Genomic DNA, 21,293 nt, shown 5'->3' on the forward strand with positions numbered 1-21,293 from the left:
CTCACACCATACACAAAAATAAATTCAAAATGGCTTAGAGACTTAAATATAAGGCATGGGACAATACAACTTCTAGAAGAAAACATAAGCAAAACATTCTCTGACACAAATCTTACCAATGTTTTCTGAGGTCAGAATCCAGATGCAATAGAAATAAAAGCAAAAATAAACGGGACCTAATCATACTTGTAAGCTTTTTCAGAGCAAAGTGAAGTGAAGTGAAGTGAAGTTGCTCAGTCGTGTCTGACTCTTTGCAACCTCATGGACCCCACCAGGCTCCTCCATTCATGGGATTTTCCAAGAGTACTGGAGTGGGTTGCCATTTCCTTCTCCAGCGCATCTTCCCGACCCAGGGATCGAACCCGGGTCTCCCACATTGTAGGCAGATGCTTTACTGTCTGAGCCACCAGGGAAGTCCTTTACAGAGCAAAGGAAACCATATAAAACAAAAAGAAAACCTATAGACTAGGAGAAAATAGCTTCAAATGATGTGACCAACAAAGGCTTAATTTCCAAAATATACAAACAGCTCATGCAATTCAACAACAACAAAAAAAACAAAACAACCAGTCAAAACATGGGCAGAAGACCTAAATAGACATTTAGCCAAAGAAGAAATACAGATGGCAATAGACACATGAAAAGATACTCAACATCACTGATTATTAGAGATATGCAAATCAAAACTACAATGAAGTACCACCTCACACCAGTCAGAACAGCCATTACTAAAGAACAAACACTGGAGAGGGTGTGGAGAAAAGGGAATCCTCCTACACTGCTCCAGGGAATGTAAATTGGTGCAGCCATTATGGAAAAACAGAATGGAGATTCCTCAAAAAACTAAAAACAGAATTGCCATATGATCCAACAATCCCATTCCTGGGCATTTATTTGGACAAACTATAATTCAAAAAGATACACATACCTCTGTGTTCACAGCAGCACTATTTACAATAGCCAAGACATGGAATCAACCTGTTTATCAACAGATGAATAGATAAAGATGTGCTACAAATATACACATTACTCAGCCATAAAAGAGTGCAATAAGGCAACCTGCAGCAACATGGATGGACCTAGAGATTATCATACTAAGCAAAGTAAGTGAGAAAGAGAAGGACAGATATCATGTATCACTTATATGTGGAATCTGAAATATCAATTTACCTATGAAAAGGAAAAAGACTTACAGACATACAGAACAGATTTATGGTTGCCAAGGGAGGAGAAGGGTGGGGAAGGAATGAATTGGGAGTTTGGGATTAACAAATGCTAGCTATTATATGGAGAAGGCAATGGCACCCCACTCCAGTGTTCTTGCCTGGAGAATCCCAGGGAAAGGGGAGCCTGGTGGGCTCTGTCTGTGGGGGTCACACAGAGTCAGACACGACTTAGCAGCAGCAGCAGCAGCTATTATATGGAGAAGGCAATGGCACCCCACTCCAGTACTCTTGCCTGGAAAATCCCATGGATGGAGGAGCCTGGTAGGCTGCAGTCCATGGGGTTGCTAACAGTCGGATATGACTGAGCAACTTCACTTTCACTTTTCACTTTCACGCACTGGAGAAGGAAATGGCACCCCACTCCAGTGTTCTTGCCTGGAGAATCACAGGGACGGGGGAGCCTGGTGGGCTGCCGCATCTGGGGTCGCACAGAGTTAGACACGACTGAAGCGACTTAGCAGCAGCAGCAGCTATTATATACATATATAGCTGAATCACTTTGCTGTACACCAGACACTAATAAAATATTGCAAATCAACTATACTTTTAATAAAATTAACTTAAAAAAAGAGAATGAAAAGCACAAGCCTTATAAAAGATAAAAGAAGAAAAATATAACTGTCCCTCATAAAATGTATATTTACATAAAATAAATTTTGGTGTACCTATAGAATGGAATAATAAGGAGCAGTTTAAAGATGAGATAGTGCTACATGTACTGATTCTGATATGGAATGATCCTGAAGATAAATTAAGTGGGAAAAAAAAAACAGCATTTTTGGATGCTATGACATCCATATTTCTATCCATATAATAAAAGAAATCAAGGAGAGATAAGAAAGCCTTCCTCAGTGATCAATGCAAAGAAACAGAGGAAAACAACAGAATGGGAAAGACAAGAGATCTCTTCAAGAAAATTAGAGATTCAAGGGAACATTTCATGCAAAGATGGGCTCGATAAAGGACAGAAATGGTATGGACCTAACAGAAGCAGAAGATATTAAGAAGAGGTGGCAAGAATACACAGAAGAACTGTACAAAAGATCTTCACGACCAAGATAGTCACGATAACGTATCACTGACCTAGAGCCAGACATCTTGGAATGTGAACTCAAGTGGGCCTTAGAAAGCATCACTACGAACAAAGCTAGTGGAGGTGATGGAATTCCAGTTGAGCTATTTCAAATCTTGAAAGCTGATGCTGTGAAAGTGCTGCACTCAATATGCCAGCAAATTTGGAAAACTCAGCAGTGGCCACAGGACTGGAAAAGGTCAGTCTTCATTCCAATCCCAAAAAAAGGGAATGCCAAAGAATGCTCAAACTACCACACAATTGCACTCATCTCACACGCTAGTAAAGTCATGCTCAAAATTCTCCAAGCCAGACTTCAGCAATATTTGAACCGTGAACTCCCAGATGTTCAAGCAGGTTTTAGAAAAGGCAGAGGCACCAGAGATCAAATTGCCAACATCTGCTGGATCATGGAGAAAGCAAGAGAGTTCCAGAAAAACATCTATTTCTGCTTCATTGAAAATGCCAAAGCCTTTGACTGTGTGGATCACAATAAACTGTGGAACATTCTGAAAGAGATGGGAATACCAGACCACCTGACCTGCCTCTTGAGAAACCTGTATGCAGGTCAGGAAGCAACAATCAGAACTGTACATGGAACAACAGACTGGTTCGTCAAGTACGTCAAGGCTGTATATTGTCACCTTGCTTATTTAACTTGGATGCAGAGTACATCATGAGGAACGCTGGGCTGGAAGAAGCACAAGCTGGAATCAGGATTGCTGGGAGAAATATCAATAACCTCAGATATGCAGATGACACTACCCTTATGGCAGAAAGTGAAGAGGAACTCAAAAGCCTCTTGATGAAAGTGAAAGAGGAGAGTGAAAAGGTTGGCTTGAAGCTCAACATTCAGAAAACAAAGATCATGGCATCTGGTCCCATCAATTCATGGGACATAGATGGAAAAACAGTGGGAACAGTGTCAGACTTTATTTTTTTGGGCTCCAAAATCACTGCGGATGCTGATTGCAGCCATGAAATTAAAAGACACTTACTCCTTGGAAGGAAAGTTTCTTTTTCAACCTTGATAGTATATTAAAAAGCAGAGACATCACTTTGCCAACAAAGGTCCGTCTAGTCAAGGCTATGGTTTTTCCTGTGGTCATGTATGGATGTGAGAGTTGGACTGTGAAGAAAGCTGATCGCCGAAAAATTGATGCTTTTGAACTGTGGTGTTGGAGAAGACTCTTGAGAGTCCCTTGGACTGCAAGGAGATCCAACCAGTCCATTCTAGAAGAGATCAATCCTGGGTGTTCATTGGAAGGGCTGATGCTAAAGCTGAAACTCCAATACTTTGTCCACCTCATGTGACGAGTTGACTCACTGGAAAAGACTCTGATGCTAGGAAAGGTTGGGGGCGGGAGGAGAAGGGGACGACAATGAATGAGATGGCTGGGTGGCATCACTGACTCTGTGGACATGAGTTTGTGTGAACTCCGGGAGTTGGTGATGAACAGGGAGGCCTCGCGTGCTGTGATTCACTGGGTCGCGGAGAGTCGGACACGACTGAGCGACTGAACTGAACTGAATAATTTATAAAGTTTTATACACATTGACTGATTTTGGATAAATTCACAAGTAACTGTTAAAAGCATGCCTCTTAAGAAGAGTGATTAAGTAGCTAAGGACCAGAACATGGTAAAAACTTTCACGATATTCCATTTCACCTGTTTTCAATTTTGTACTACATGCACACACATAAAAATAAAATTATACAATTACACAAACTATTAAATGTTTTATTGCTTTTATCCAAAGTTGCAAACATTTCTAAACAAATAAAAGTTATCAAGGAAAACGAGCAATTCTTACATATATGTGTAATACGTTATACCTAGAAGATTGCTTCTTTCTGTAACTCAATAATAAAATTATCATATAAAATATATCTCAAAGTTGTTTTGGGAATGTATATTACCTGCTTTATTGAGTGATGGCTGTAGTGGAGAAGCGGTATAATGTCTTTCTTTTTCAACTGAAGTTTCATAAGGAGGTGATTCTGTAGTCCTTTGCGTATTGCGCTTAAGAACCATTGTTTTTACAATCTTTTAGTGAAAACAAAATATAAGCCTAAACAACATATCTATCTTTCTTAGTAGCTCGCATGAAAATTAGAGAACTCTGGAAATGGTTTCTGAAAGAACAGGAAGAGTTACAGAACAAAACTGGGAAATATGCAAATTATAACTCAGTCTCCATTTTCAAAATACAAAATTTTCTTACTATTAAACAAGATGAACTTTACAATAACAAGAACAGAGGAGATTTCTCTTTTAAAGAATCTTCCTTTTTTTCTTATTAGCATTTTAAAAAAGGGAATGCCTTTTCTGACTTCTAATTTTGAGGAATACTTTCCTTTTTTTCTAAAAGGAGATGATGCCCTGTATCTGCAGTCACTTTATTTATAAAAGCCTTCTGAAAAAGGAGATTATCTTCTTTCAGCAAAGCTTCTAAATAAGCATCAATCTGCTCCAGGTCTCCGACTGGACCACCCTGGAAAAGAGAAGCAGCAGTCATAATTGGAGAAGAAGCTATGTGGTTGAGCCCGGTTGTCTGGGTGACCCTGGACCAGTCTTCCCTACAAATCATGTAGCAACAAAACCTAGTTTGCATCTGAATAATGCTTTTAACCTTTTGAAATGATTTTGCATTTAATCTCATTTTATGTTCACAAGTGGTTAGGACCTTGGATCGTCTTCTTTTTCTTCCTCTGTAGTGGAGGTTGTTTAACTGTGGTCTTTTTTTCCCTCTTTGATTTAATTACTTGTCATATTCCTAAAGCCCCCACTCATCTCATTTTTGTCTGTCTGTGTGTGTTATAGGCTCTCCTCTTCCATCTTAAATTCATAGATTTTTGAGCATTAGAGGCAAAACAGATCGGTAGGCAAATTCTGACTTCTCTGTTTCTCCTTTTTTTTCTCTGCAGCATCTTTCCCCATAGCTTTGGGCTTCCTGCCCTAATCTGTCCCCCTTTCCCTTTCTCTGTCTCTTTCCCTCAGTACTCTATTGGGGTAATCTCAAGCTCTCCTTTCCTGAGTGTCTTGATCCACGAACAGATGGACAAATGCTCCCTCTTTCCCTAAATCTCAGTCCGCCAGGCCCAACCACAGGATCAACTTGCTCTCCAACTGAGCTCATGGATAGGAGAATTTTTAGGAAGGACCTTTCAGGAATAATCCCGATGTTATCACTGTTGCCAAGTATCTGGCACTACCGTTGTTTCTCCATCCCTCATCTGGTTCCATTAAATGTGTTATCTGCTTTGTTCCCTTTGCCCTAGATTTGTTCAGTCCTCTAACAAGTCTACACTATACTGCATCCAAGCTTTGTAACTAGGACCCTGTTTCTACAGATGGGTTTCTATGATGCTGATATTCACTGCTGCTGCTGCTACTGCTGCTGCTAAGTCGCTTCAGTTGTGTCCGACTCTGTGAGACCCCATAGACAGCAGCCCACCAGGCTCCTCTGTCCATGGGATTAGGATTTCAAAATATTCACAGACCCTGAGGCAAGCCCTGTGTGACCCTTTCTGACACTAACAGCTCTCAACCTGGTCGGTCTGGTCTAATTCCCTGGCTCCTGCTTTCTACCCAGCAGGCCAGACTTCCTCCTAGGACTCCAGGTTGGTTCTTGTCCTCAGCTTCTTCATGAGTCGCCCCAACAGACTGCTCCAGGTCTATTTAACCTCTCGTCTCTGCTCTATTCCATGGGAGTTGCTCAGGTAGAGGCAGTGAAAATGGCAATTTCAAGTAGGGAAAGCAGGAGCCCTTTGAGCACCTCTCCAATGATACTGGATAAAGCATTTCACATTATGTGGCTGAAGCCCTTCACCTCTTTACTAAAGTTTGTGAATAAAACAAATTAAGCTACGTTGATATAATTACTTTGGTTACTTTGAGGAAACCCAGGGTTTGACACAGAAAGAAGAGCAAACTACTATTCTTTCATTAATTTTTTCCTAGCTGAACAGATCTGCTATTATGAGACCCAATACTTTTTATGAACTTTCTTGATAGAGAGTGGTATTCTATGACTGTGATAAAGAACTTTGGTCTCTATAGTTTTTCTTGTTAGTGAAGCAAGAGGCATCACTGAAACCCGACCGTGTGTGGACCCGGCTCCCCAGCAAGGCCGTCCCGCAGGCCGAACTCTCTGTGGGAGACAGCTCCTGCCTTCTCACCCTGCATGGCCCAGCAAGGACCCGTCTCCTGTCCCAGACTCAGGGCCGATGTCTGAATTTTCTGTGCAGCCCAAGACAATTTTCTCCCCCTTCAGGCCCTGCTTCGTATATTTTTAAAGCAAGCTCTATGATATCTAAGGATCTTCCAGGTTACCCTGACAATGGACTGAGCCAAAGGCTGGCTGTGAAGCAGCCCCGAGAGCGTGCAGGTGTCCACCCACAGTGCTGGGAAGCAACACAATGTGCGGTGCTGAGTGTACGATGCAAGTTGCTCCAGACACAGACCTGCCCCGAGGGCCTCCGCAGAGCTCTCTGAACCCCTCTTAGGGATCTTTCCTAGGAGTTCCATTCAACAACCTTTGTTTACATCCTAAGAAAAGCTGAGCCACACAGACACAGTTCCTGGGCTCACTGTTGATTTCTCAATTTATTTTTCAGCATCTACAGAGAGACTATTTCAATACTGGCTATATATATTTGAATTTTTGATATATTCTCCCCAGCATTTCTGTATACTGTAATCAAAGACAGGCTGTTCCTTACTGACCCAATCTATCACAGAAGCCCAATTCTTTATGTATTTAAATATATAAAAAACAAACAAGAGGAACAGTAATTCATACTTACATGATATTTCCAGACTTCTCTAACCTCACTTCTAAGATTAGAAAAGTGTATTTTTTAAACCTATATATTAGGATAAAAATTAAAATGTTTTGTTGTCTGAAAAATTTTTTTTTAAATTCCTACTAGAAATATGCTATTGAGAAGACAGAATAATTGAAATATATCAACAGCCCAAAACTTATGATTTTTTTTAAGGGAAAAAATAATAGGCCTTTTAACAATGTCCTAACTTATACTTTGAAAGCTCATTTATTTGTGATTTCCAGATCTTCTTAGGGAGAGTGAGGGCCACAGTAAGTGATCCGTCCACTCAGTAAGTGGACGACAGTGTCAGGAGAGGAAGTCAGCCCAGGGCTCTCTCCACAGCATGTATTCCTACTACTCAAACAACACTTCACTACTTACCAGCTGAAGCTTCTGCAATAATACTGCCAGTTTTACACGAAGCTTATTCAGTTTATCTTCAGTAAGTTTTCTTTTATTTTCACATTGTACCAGAGATGCTTCATTAACCATTTCTCTTCTGTTTGCATCGCAGATAACAGACTGCATCTTTCTCTTTAGCTTTTTTTCATATTGGACCATGTAAACATCACGGATCTGGGAACGTTTTTAAAACAGTTTTAGCATGCTTTAAAAATATTACTTTCCCATTCATATCACAATTCTACACATCTGTCCTTATATGTATGTATCCTGGGTAGTCTACATTTAAGATACACTGATCCCTTAAGGAACTGACAAATTATGGAAGAGGAAGAGAAAGGAGGAAAAATGTACAACAGTCTAGTAAGTATAATATAAGCAGGCACACCAAGGTCAGCTCAGAAACCCTTGCTTTGAAATGAAGGAGAAACTGAGTAACAGTTGGATTTGTTCTCCCAACAGGGCTACCATATTCTTCAGGGCACAAAGGGACAGGCACCTGTGCCCCCTCACCACAGCACCAGGTGACAACTGAACAGCTAGCAACTTGGGGTTTCTAGACAGATTATATATTGCCTATGACTCAAATCTGTAATATCTGAAAAACACAGAAGCTACAATAAGAGGAATTCCTAGTTTGTCACTCTCCTTGGGTTGTTTAATATGACGCAAAGACTATGGTTATCTACTAACACGTATGCCCTTTGCTGATTCAAGAGCCTTGGTGATTTTCCAGGAGTTCATATTTATTATGCCTGAGACCATTACAGAGCAGACAGAAGGCATGGAGCAGCAAATGCTTCAATTTCAAAATGACATTAATTGCCTGTATCAACATTTTGAGGAGGCCAGGGGGTATTCTGAGAAAAGAGATACAGGGCAAATTCTGTTTCGACAAGCATTTGAATGTTTCTGCAATAAGGGGTTTCTGTGTTCTGATATGCTGGATTGCCAGGAAAATTGTAAGGTGGCCGTGTTGGTTTTCCACCACATTCGCTGCACGTGCAAGCTCTTGCCCAGCACTGTCCAGGTTATCTCCTTTCAGTACTCCTTGACCTCACACACAGTTCTCCTTTTTCTATAAAATTCTTTAAACAAACAAATATCCCTAAGTACACTGAATTCTGTTTAATAGTCACTAACTAATTCCTAAATTCAAGGCACTGAATTTTATAATAGGTGATGAAGAGATATATAAGGTTCAGTCTTTGCCCTCAACAACCTTCTAGTCTACAGAATAAGAAAATACAAGTATATGAATATTGTATTTTATGGGAGAAAATGTACTGTACCCCAAGCAAGGCACAGTTATTACTAGAGTTGAGAGGAGGGTGCGGAGTCTCCATTAAATTGAAGAGCATTAAAGTCCTGACTTAAGGTACTTGAGTTAGGTTGACATCAGTAATTTACCCCTAAAGGTAAACTTTCATGTGCTACTAACTGAGGGAATACCACTCCAAAGTGGCAAACATTGGCCATATATAAGTGTGTTTACACACATACATACACTCACATATATCATGTGCGGTATTAAAGGCAAGACTTCACTGTGAGATCTATAGATTGCCATATAAGGAAATCTTAGATATTTTAGAGACTTGCACTGTCTGAATGTTTGTGTGAGGGCATGAGGAATTAGACTCTGAAATCCTTGACCTGGCTTTCCTTCTTCTTACCTTACTTCCTAAATTCTAGCCCTCGACCTTCCTGGTATACAACAAGCTTGTCACAAGCTCTCTCTTGTCACAGGCCCTCGCTCTCTCTTGTCACAGGCCCTCTTGCACTTTCTGCTTTCTTTGTTCAGTAAATTCAGCCCCAGGTCTACGCAAGGCTCATTCCTGGCCTCAACCAGTATTAAAACATGGCTCAGATATTCCTTGCTTTCTGTATCTGAAATAGCCTCCCCTTCCCCAACACACCAAGATTGTCTATCCCCTGGGCTTGCACAATTATTTTACAGCACATCACACTGTATGTTTATTTATGTCTTATTTAAGTGTGTATTATCTATCTTTCCCTCTGGAATGTAACCTCAGTGTAAAAAAAACGAAAACTGGTTTCATGCACCTTTATTTCCAATGCCACAGGAAACTAAACAGTAAAGCGTTGGGACAGCAGATGTTCAGCATTCACCAGCAAGGGGTTTTCACACATGTGGGCCAATCCTGCCTTGAAAAACAGGCTACATTCTGAGATCTTGGAGGGGAAGCCATTTTTTAACATCCTTCCTTCAACCTACAAGAAGCTGATAGCTTACACCTAAGGCAACCATTACCTCCTCCAGGAAGCATCATAGATACTTCCGGTGGAGGCTTCTTCAAATCTAGGAAGTGAGATCTCCCACGGCCTGAAGGGAGAGCAGGGTAAATAATTCTAAATAATTCAACACAGTGGGAATAATGACGGCAGAGTTATAGACAGTTCAGAAGTCAGCAGCCAACTACAGTTCTTAGTTTTCAGAACTTTAGAATTTACAGCTTTTGCCATCCTGAACAATAGCCAGGAAACACTTTCTTATAAAAGGCAACAACAATAAAACAAACCAAAATAGATAAAATTAAAAAGAAATACAGAATATGAAAAACAATTATTACTTAGAAGCATAATAGTATTGCTCATCAGCAATAAAAAGAAACACAACTGTTACACTTAATGGATCTGAAGGGAAGTTCACTGATGAATAAAGCCACTCATAAAATGACACCTACTCTATGATTCCATTTCAATAACATTTCTCAAATGACAAAACTATGGAGATGGATAACAGATTTGTGGTTGCCTGGGGTGAGGGGTGTTTGTGTGTGTGGCATGTAACTATGGTGGGCTAACACAGGGAGATCTTTGTGGTAATGGGAGTTTGTATCCTGACAGTGGTGATGGTTACACAAATCCACACACATGATAAAATGAGACGCACATTCTACCAATTTCAATTTTCTGGTTTTGATATTGTACTATAATTATATAATTATGAAAGATATAAGCATTGGGAAAAATTGGATGAAAGGTATATGGGACCTCTCCACTAGTCTATAATTTGCTGTATATCTATAATTAAGTTTTTTTAAGTTCAAAAGACAGCACTGTTAACACAGTATAGCTTTAAGAATGTTTACACAGCACACTACAGTGAACTATATTTCCCTCAAACACTACTGGCCAACTTAGCCAGTTTCTTGATTTATGCTTCTTCCTTTCTCAGGCTAATATCTCCACGAGGCTTCTATAAAAGGTGACAATTTTGACAACTTTTAAAGCTCAATGTGAGAGGACTTCTGGCTGTTATAACATTTTAATTAAGGTGGGTAGAGAATTGTAACAGGATGAGAGGCTTAGTTCTGCTGGTTAAACTCACTCTTGTAGAGGTATTTGTGGTGGATCAAAAATGGAATTCTTCCAAACCCTATTAATTCAGGATGGAATTAGGATTTGAAAGAAAGGATATTCAACTGAGATTTAATTTTCTGCCTTGAATTTAAAAAGTCAGAGCTCTGGCAGCTGGAGCTCCAGAAACCTAACAAGTCTGCACAAAGTAAGGCAGGCCTACAAGATCTATAGATTTTTGTCCTCTATTTATAAGAATATGCATGTGTTTGTGCAGGTAGGCACTACAGCAGAAATAATCAACTTTGATTCAAAGCACGATAGTAAGGTCCAGATGCATCATAGGTTCTTATTGATGCCTCTAGAATATGAGAGGATTGTTAATTTAAAGGATTCTATAATCTAATTGGGGAGAAAATGAAATACAAGAAACTACTGTAATATAAGGCAGAAAATTTAATTAATGTTAAAGTAGAGTTTTAAGGTTCTCTCAGGACACAGAAGTCAAGATTAGTTAGTCATGGAGAGACTAAGGTAGGCTTGAGATAGAAGGCATCATTGGCTAAGTGCTACAAAGAGTAGGTAGAAACCTGTGGACTGGGGAAATGGGAAAGAGTATTTGGAGGGGATAGCATGGGCAACGGAGAAGGCAATGGCAAGCCACTCCAGTACTCTTGTCTGGAAAATCGCATGGACAGGGGAGCCTGGTGGGCTGCAGTCCATGGGGTCGCTACTAGTCGGACATGACTGAGCGACTTCACTTTCACTTTTTACTTTCACACATTGGAGAAGGAAATGGCAACCCACTCCAGTGTTCTTGCCTGGAGAATCCCAGGGATGGGGGAGCCTGGTTGGCTGCCGTCTATGGGGTCACACAGAGTCGGACACGACTGAAGTGACTTAGCAGCAGCAGCAGCAGCATGGGCAAAGGCTCAGAGGCTGGCCAGTGTAGTAGGCTGGGGCAACTCCACTTTGGATGGAGCAGATGGCTTGCAAAAGGAAAGAATTAAAGATGGTAGTTCAGGTTGGGTTACACAGGACCACCAATGCTGTTATGAATCAGCTGCTGTTCTAGTAGTTATGGAAATTGCTGACGCAGTCAGGGCAAAGTGACCAAAGAAGTTTGTAAGTACCAGGGATCCTCTCTTCATTAAACATACATACCTTAAAGCAAGGTGCATTGTTACCCCCTAACAGATTCATGGGGTCGCAAAGAGTCGGACACGACTGAGCGACTAAACTGAACTGAACTGACTGAACAGATTTCAACAAATGATTTTAATATTAATAGTTTTTATAACTATGCACTTAAGGCGACCAGACATTAGCAAAGTCCCTAAGATCAGTTTCATGTGAGGAAACTCATGATTTCAATTGTTCTGTATTTTGCTTGTGATCTCAGTTTCAAAAGAAACTCATGGTCTCCTGACTCTTTATTTGATTCTTTGAATCCCACTTGCCCTGAACATTAAGAGGATTCTACTCATCCTCTATTAACATCTTGCTGCTGCTGCTGCTAAGTCACTTCAGTCGTGTCTGACTCTGTGTGACCCTATAGACGGAAGCCCACCAGGCTCCCCCGTCCCTGGGATTCTCCAGGCAAGAACACTGGAGTGGGTTGCCATTTCCTTCTCCAATGTGTGAAAGTGAAAAGTGAAAGTGAAGTCGCTCAGTCGTGTCCGACCCTTAGCGACCCCAGGGACTGCAGCCCACCAGGCTCCTCCATACATGGGATTTTCCAGACAAGAGTACTGGAGTGGCTTGCCATTGCCTTCTCCGATTAACATCTTGAATAAATACTTATTCAGTCTGGCCTCCAAGACCCAACAACTTGGCTCCACTATCAAGTGCAGACCCTGAAAAAATATCATTTAGAACAGACATGAAGGACATGTATAAACCTGGATATGCTGAGACCTATGACAAACTAATTATTAGCAAATTTCTAAGTTTTACAGTGTAAATATTTAACACGGCATTCCCTAACCAATAGATGAAGATCTGTTGAGAGATCCAGGAGCCTTACTGGCAATTTGTCAAGCTGGCTACCACAGAGTTGGGACAATTCCTGGTGGGACACTGAACAACCTGCCTACCACATGCCCTCCCCACACCATATCTTACTGTCAGTATCTCCCCATATACAACTCATCCTATAATGTCAAGGTAGCTAGTAAGTAAACAAGAATCTTTTATACCAATAGGTTGAGAAGCTGTAGTATACCTGTTGCTGTTGCTGTTTAGTCACTAAGTCATGTCCAATGCTTTGGAACCACATGGACTGCATAGCCCACCAGGCTCCTCTGTCCATGGGATTTCCTAGGCAAGAATACTGGAGTGGGTTACCATTTCCTTCTCCAGGGGATCTTCCAGACTAGGGATTGAACCCATGTCTCCTACATAGCAGCAGGATTCTTAACCACTGAGTCATCTGAGAAGCCTGTAATATACCTACTACAAGTAATAAATGAAAATTCTGTAAGGATGAACTGTTACAGTCTGGATAAGAATGAGATAGAAGGAAGCGGGGTCATGAAAAGAGCTCTGGAGTAGGACAAATCTGGGTTCCAACCCTGAGTCTACTACTTACTTGCCTCATGACAATGTTATATTTCTGATTCTCCATTTCCCTATTACTAACATGGAGACAGTGGTACCTGCCTTCCAGGTGTTGTGAGAGTTAAATGAGGCAACATAAATAAAAGCCTAGCTTAGTGCTTGGCACTAGTGACTCTTAGTCAATCACAGTGTCAGATTCACTGATGAAAATATTAGTACTCGTGCTAGAATAAGATCAAAAATATGTTGGAAAAAAGGCTGTCTTTTATTCTAATTAGGAAACACTGATAGCTAAGTCTTCATACTGAAAATGTTCAATTGCAGCTTTATCAAAAAAAAAAAAACATTATCCAGAAAATAAATTCATTTTTCAGTTGAACAATGATGAGAAATTAAGAGCTACAATATTCCTTTATTTCCAGTTGCTTATCAGAGGCCAGCAGACACTCAGGGAGAGACATCAGAGGCAAATATATCAACAGGGGTATTACATTTAGACACACCCTAAAATTCAAACACTTTGTGACACAGCCTTTTTAGAAGAAATCTAGATTAGGTTCTAATTTTCATTTCAAGTCTGCCTAGTTACATGCTGCAGGGAACTTACTTTCCAATTCTATTTCATTTATAAAATATGAATGTTCAAATGTACTCCATTCCCTACAAAAGGGATAAGAAGATGCCTCTGCTTATAGTTATACTGAACACAACTCCAGGGAGCATGATTCACCTCCCAATCTTTATAGATTTGCATGTTATTATGAGAGCTTTCCAGAAATGGCTGTAAACATAAGCACTTGGAAGAAGATGCTAGTATGTGTGCTAGTATGGAGCTGGTGCACCTGTCGGAGCAAACACAGGTGAAGTGTCAGTGGAGTCCAAATATCTCAATGTTGATCCTGGTGCCATGAAAAGTTCTAGACTGTTGTGGCCTCCATGAAGTATCTGGGAACTTCCAGGGTGGCACTGGCTCCAGTGCTAATCCCTTGTATTGGCTGGGCCAAGTTCACACCTTGCAATCTCAGTTCCCTTGAGTGTGAATTAAGGAAGTTGAGGGCATATGATTTTGAGGTATTTCTCCAGTAGAGCCAAAGGACTCTGTGGATTCTCTTCCCCTCCCCTACCAAGGGAATCTTTAAGAACTAGGTATAGAGTATTCTAAGAGAACTGTAAAAAAAAAAAAGAAAAAAAAGCATCTGCTGAGAGAAAGATTACAATGAAATACACCAAAAAATACCAGTGATCTCTGAATGGTTTGGGACTATGGATGAATTACTTAAAATTCCTTTTAATTTCTTTTATTGCCATTAACTACTGAGTTATTTCAAATCCTAAAAGATAATGCTGTGAAAGTGCTGCACTCAATGTCAGCAAATTTGGAAAACTCAGCAGTGGCCACAGGACTGGAAAAGGTCAGTCTTCATCCCAATCCCAAAGAAAGGTAATGCCAAAGAATGCCCAAACTACCGCACAATTGCACTCATCTCACACGCTAGTAAAGTCATGCTCAAAATTCTCCAAGCCAGGCTTCAGCAATACGTGAACCGTGAATATCCAGATATTCAAGCTGGTTTTAGAAGAGGCAGAGGAACCAGAGATCAAATTGCCAACATCCGTTGGATCATTGAAAAAGCAAGAGACTTCCAGAAAAACATCTATTTTTGCTTTATTGACTATGCCAAAGCCTTTGACTGTGTGGATCACAATAAACTGTGGGAAATTCTGAAAGAGATGGGAATACCAGACCACCTGACCTGCCTCTTGAGAAACCTGTATGCAGGTCAGGAAGCAACAGTTAGAACTGGACATGGAACAACAGACTGGTTCCAAATAGGAAAAGGAGTGCATCAAGATTGTATATTGTCACCCTGCTTACTTAACTTATACGCAGAGTACATCATGGGAAATGCTGGGCTGGAAGAAGCACAAGCTGGAATCAAGATTGCTGGGAGAAATATCAATAACCTCAGATATGCAGATGACACCACCCTTATGGTAGAAAGTGAAGAAGAACTAAAGAGCCTCTTGATGAAAGTGAAAGAAGAGAGTGAAAAAGCTCAACATTCAGAAAACTAAGATCATGGCATCTGGTCCCATCACTTCATGGCAAATAGATGGGGAAACAGTGGAAACAGTGGCTGACTTCATTTTGGGGGCTCCAAAATCACTGCAGATGCTGATTGCAGCCATGACATTAAAAGACGCTGACTCCTTGGAAGGAAAGTTATGGAGAACATAGACAGCATATTAAAAAGCAGAGACATTACTTTGTCAACAAAGGTGTGTCTAGTCAAGGCTATGGTTTTTCCAGTAGTCATATATGGATGTGAGAGTTGGACTATTAAAAAAGCTGAGTGTCAAAGAATTGATGCTTTTGAACTGTGGTGTTGGAGAAGACTCTTGAGAGTCCCTTGGACTGCAAGGAGATACAACCAATCCATCCTAAAGGAGATCAGTCCTGGGGATTCATTGGAAGGACTGATGTTGAAGCTGAAACTCCAATACTTTGGCCACCTGATGCGAAGAGCTGACTCATCTGAAAAGACCTTGACACTGGGAAAGATTGAGGGCAGGTGGAGGAAGGGATGACAGAGTATGAGATGGTTGGATGGCATCACCAACTCAATGGACATGAGTTTGGTTAAACTCCGGGAGTTGGTGATGGACAGGGAGGCCTGGCATGCTGTGGTTCATGGGGTCGCAAAGAGTCAGACACGACTGAGCGACTGATCTGAAATGAACTGATATTCACTTTTAACATAGAAAAATCATAAACCCTAAAAACTGTTGACAGAATGTTGAAAACCCAGAGAGATATCATATTGTCCAAAATAAAGACGTTAACATACAAATGATTTCTGATTTAGCATAGTGTATCAAAGATTCAATGACTCTATATCTTAAAGACTCCAAATATCATATTTCCTGTTCAAAATATAGTCCAATTCCAAGTGTTTCATAAGCATTATGGTTTGGAAATATTTGCATCCTTAAAATTCAAAAAGATGTTGCTTTGTGACATCTGTTATGCTACACATTAATCTAAGCCTTGATAAGTGAATGCAAATTTGGTTTTCTTTCAAATGTAACATTTGGAAATGTGTATTATTTCTCCTTTGGAATACAGGATCTTTTAGAATATAAATGACTACACTGAAAGGAAGCTTACCTGCTTGAAACACATTTTCAGCTTTTTGTTTGTCTGTTCTGGGCACTGCTCCAGCTGTTTTCATAAATGATAACAGAACAGGATATTAACTTTTAGAGAATGAGCTGTCTACAGTAGAGTTACAGCATGTAAGTATCTAGTAGTATAAACAAAGCATCAAGGCCTAGAACTTGCCAATATTGGTACTATGGGTCCTTTAAGTCCAAGTCTAATTAAATTAATTACCTACAGTAGACATCACCTCATTCTAAAAAACAATTAAGGTAGCTTACATTATACAATATGGTTTACACAATTTGCAGATGAAAAGAAAATTAAGGTGAGGGAAAGTAAATGATAAATAATAAGTAAAGAAGTTGGAGTTAGGATATCATGGATGGGGACACAACAACAATTATCTGGGGAGAGACAGTGACACATGGGTCAGTATTTAAAGTTAGAGACTAGTTGAGGTCACCTAGAAACATTTAGTAGAAGAAAGTGGTCCAGGAACAAGCCCTCAGACATGCCAGTGCCTACCAAACAAATAGAGTAGAAGCTGCCAGCACAGAGGATGGGAGGGAGGGAAGCAGGAAAATGAAAATTTTGTGCTGTCATGGAAGTTACACAAAGAAAGTGCTCCAAGAAAGAAAGAGTGGTCAACGGCAGTGACGTCTCCAAGAGGTCAGGTAAGAGAAGTGACTATTGCATTGGTCAGGAGAGCGGTCACTGGTGGCCTGACAGGACCGTCCCAGTGAAGTCGTGGAGTCAAGCTCCATGGGAGAGAATGAGGTGAGAGTAGATGGTGAAGAAGCAGAAACCATGATGCAGGACTTCATCCAGGATCAGATGAAGGCATATGGCACCTCTGCAAATTATCACGTGGTCCTCTTTTCACTGATACCTTTTCATGTGCATCTATCTTTTCCACAAGCAGCACCAGGCATGAGATTGGAGATGGAGCCCCCTAACCTCGTGTACCCGGTGGGTCTCCTCCAGCCTCATGAAGCTCTGGTGGCCTCAGGCCCGCGCCCCTCACTCAGCTTCAGCCCAGCCTGCCAGGACTCAGCAGCTCAGGGACTGCCCGCTGTGAGCCAGTGCCACGCTCATCCTGTGTGCCCCAGGGAGCTGCTGGTCAAAGTTTTCCTTCTCATCATATATAGTATTGTCCCTGAGAGGAGACTGCGTAAATATGGATACAATTTCCTTCATCCTTCCCTGTGATGTCTTACTGATTTTAGTCCAATCTTCTCCTTGGTTCCTCATAAAAGGTGGCTGAGGGAGAGTATCTAAGGAACAGGGGCTATTTCTGGTGCAGGGAAGGAAGTCAAGGACTACGTCCTGTCTTTCCCTCTCAGTGACCAACTACTCTCAGTCTGCACAATCTCCCCAGAGTTTAATTAAACTTTGGCCACATTTGTTTCCAATGCAGCTTTAATTCTCAGCCACCCACTTGGTATAAAGTTCCTCATTCACTGAATCTATTCTGCTGCTGCTGCTGCTGCTAAGTCACTTCAGTCGTGTCCGACTCTGTGTGACCCCATAGACGGAAGCCCACCAGGCTCCCCCATCCCTGGGATTCTCCAGGCAAGAACACTGGAGTGGGTTGCCATTTCCTTCTCCAATGTGTGAAAGTGAAAAGTGAAAGTGAAGTCGCTCAGTCGTGTCCGACCCTTAGCGACCCCACAGACTGCAGCCCACCAGGCTCCTCCATCCATGGGATTTTCTAGGCAAGAGTACTGGAGTGGCTTGCCATTGCCTTCTCCGGAATCGATTCTAGGTAACCCTTTACCTCTTCACTGAAGATTCAATTCAGGGTATTATGTCATTTCTTCAAAGTTTAAAAAATGCCAGCTTACCTCAGAACTTGCTGTAAGTTCCTCCAGAGATGTGTGGCCAAACTCTGATGGTAGCTGATACTCAGGGAAAAAATGCAGAAGAATCTCCCTAGGAACGTAAGCACAGTAGAGACGGGAATACACCAAGAAAAGAGACGCAGCACTCATCTGTCAGAAACAGATCTGTCTCTCGGGTTCTGTGAAATTATCTTGGCAAAGATAAACATTCATAACTGGCAAACAGTTAGCTTCTATCCCTGGCGTCAAAGTGTTCTACAAAAGGCAGTGACTGAGGAGAGGGAAGTGGCCGTGCTGTAACAGGGCAGAACTGGTGGGCGTGCATGCTCATGTCCGACTCTTTGCGACCCTATGGACTGTAGCTTGCCAGGCTCCTCGGTCCATGGAGTTCTCCAGGCAAGAATACTGGAGGGGGTTGCCATAACTGGCAGCGACCTATAAAATGTGACTTTCTTTTTAAATTTTGTTTTGGTATTTTTAAAAGTTAAGGTAACATAAAGTATATTTGTGCTTTTGTACAGGTGAAATCAATGAAGTCTGGCTTATTATCGAGTTTACATACAATGATAAACTAAAAAGGCATTCAGTTCAGTTCAGTCGCTCAGTCGTGTCCGACTCTCTGCGACCCCATGAATCACAGCACGCCATGCCTCCCTGTTCATCACCAACTCCCGGAGTTCACTCAAACTCATGTCCACAGAGTCGGTGATGCCTTTACAGGTTAGCATTTATGAGTAAAAACTGTGAGACCAGATCACCAAGATTTAAATCCCAGCTCTATCACTTAAGAGTTATGTAATACTGGGCAAATTACTTAACCTCTGCATACCTCAATTTTCTCATCTGTAAAACAGGGATAATGAAACTATCTATTTATAGGGCGGTTGTAAGGTTTAAGTGAGTTAACATATCCTGAGCCCTTAGGACAGTGCCTGGCACGTAGTAAGTGGATAATAAATATTACTGTTGTCGTTGAAAGTGATCTGAGATTTGATACTGCTTCAATATTTAGGATGATTTGACAAAATTCAGCAATCTGGATCTCAGTTTACCTTATTTGAAGTGAAATCGCTCAGTCGTGTCCGACTCTTTGCGACCCCATGGACTGTAGCCTACCAGGCTCCTCTGTCCTTGGGATTTTCCAGGCAAGAGTGCAAAATTTAAAAGGAAAGTCATGTTTTATAGGTTGCTGCCAGTTATGGCAACCCCCTCCAGTATTCTTGCCTGGAGAACTCCATGGACAGAGGAGCCTGGCGGGCTACAGTCCATAAAGTCGCAAAGAAATGGGTTGCCATTTCCTCCTCCAGGGGATCTTCCCAACCCAGGGATCGAACCCAGGTCTCCTGCGTTTCAGGCAGATGCTTTACCGTCTGAGCCACCAGGGAAGTCCTTATTATTACCTTATTTACCTCTTATTAAATAACACAACACAGATGTACCCCATTATTTGAAAATACTTTAACATCCAGCAATATTATTCATTGCTTTTTACATTAATCCCTTTCAATTTAACTAAAAGTGTTCTTTGAAAATCTACTAATATATGTTAGACACGGTGTGGAAGATTCAAAGGAGTTACTATATTTGCAGATTAAACAAATTAATACACGTAAAACAAAAAATAATGCAAGATAGGAAAATGCTAAACTGAGCATAATCGGGTGATAAAATGGACAATAAGAACTACCATTTTTATTAATTTATAAAATGAACCTAATGGAAGAGGCCCACTTAGCAGTGTTGGAAGGGATAAAGATGATGTCACATTCAAAGTGACCCAGTGGAAGGAACACTCCACACACTGCAAAAAAACTGACTGCTCTCTTATCTGTGACAAGCAAGACAAGTCTGGTGGACAATCATGATTATAAAGAATATGGTGCCCTCCACACTGTAGACAGGCCACCAAAACCTTCATGCCTAGAAGGATTTAAAGTCTAGTTAACACAAGGACTAACATGTGGACCAAACAATAGAACAGTGCAGTATAAGGAGAAAAAACAAATAACACAGAAGACAAGAAATCTTTCTTCACTGGTGAAATGTAAGAAAACACACTACATCTTGCTAAAGGCAAAAGAGAAAATCGGTAAATGAGGAGCTCCTTTTATTCCAGTTAAAACCTTCTATGTGTACAATTCTTTTCCCAGTGAATATTTTTATAAAATAATCACCACAAAAAAATTCAAGCCAGTATAGAAAGGAGCTTATTTATTAATTTATTTAGTTTTCAGAGAATTCAGCTGATAATAGTATGATGATTTTAAGTACTAAAGAGTCTGCATATTCATTAAGGAGATGGTTTCTGGGAAATTTTAATTTTCTACTGATGCCTAATTATAGAAGTAGATGCACCTTACAGTCTTAGTACTCTCAATCAGATCATCTCCTTTTTGATCACATGTAACTCATTAAAATGAACAGTAATGATACACTTAGATGCAGAACAAAAATTAGACAAGTAAAAAAAATAAAGAAAATGATAATGTATAGTTGTACATCCAAACTGCTACAACACAACCAGGCAAGTCTCTCCAGGCCTACAGTGTAGAGATAGCAAAGCATGTGTGGTGTCTGTGTGTGTGTATGTATTACAAAAAGTGTATGTGTGTGTGTGTATGTAAGTGTGTACATCTGTATGTGTGTGTGTATATATGTGTGTGTGTGTGTGTGTACACTGTGATTGAGAGGATGAAATTCCAAATCAGGGAGCCTGGACTCAAACACAGCCCTGTCCTTGGTAGCTGTGTAATTATATCTGTGACTTCAAGTGTTACTTAGTTTCCATCTCTCTCTTTTTTTTTTGGCCATACCACATAGCATGTGGGAACTTAGTTGGATTGAGACCAGGCTCCCTGCACTGGAAGCTCAG

General features: G+C 40.8%; 1 protein-coding gene and 1 non-coding gene across 2 annotated transcripts in view; both read right to left on the reverse strand.

Annotated features, from left to right (window-relative positions):
• Positions 1–4,635: 4,635 nt before the first annotated feature.
• The window catches only part of MORC1 (MORC family CW-type zinc finger 1), a 169,967-nt gene continuing 153,309 nt past the window's right edge, over positions 4,636–21,293 (reverse strand). Inside the window, exons 25-28 of the mRNA XM_088831653.1 lie at positions 18,425–18,512; positions 16,587–16,640; positions 7,514–7,708; positions 4,636–4,794 (exon numbers count right to left, since the gene is read on the reverse strand). Of these exons, the coding sequence (XP_088687779.1) occupies positions 4,636–4,794; positions 7,514–7,708; positions 16,587–16,640; positions 18,425–18,512 (496 nt within the window). The remainder of the gene's footprint in view (positions 4,795–7,513; positions 7,709–16,586; positions 16,641–18,424; positions 18,513–21,293) is intronic.
• On the reverse strand, positions 19,735–19,806 carry TRNAF-GAA (transfer RNA phenylalanine (anticodon GAA)). The gene has a single exon. It is a non-coding gene; the product is annotated as a tRNA-Phe (tRNA).

The sequence above is a fragment of the Moschus berezovskii genome, chromosome 1 (assembly GCF_049115385.1).
Source record: "Moschus berezovskii isolate FMDL1 chromosome 1, NW_MosBer_1.0, whole genome shotgun sequence".
Classification (NCBI taxonomy): domain Eukaryota; kingdom Metazoa; phylum Chordata; class Mammalia; order Artiodactyla; family Moschidae; genus Moschus; species Moschus berezovskii.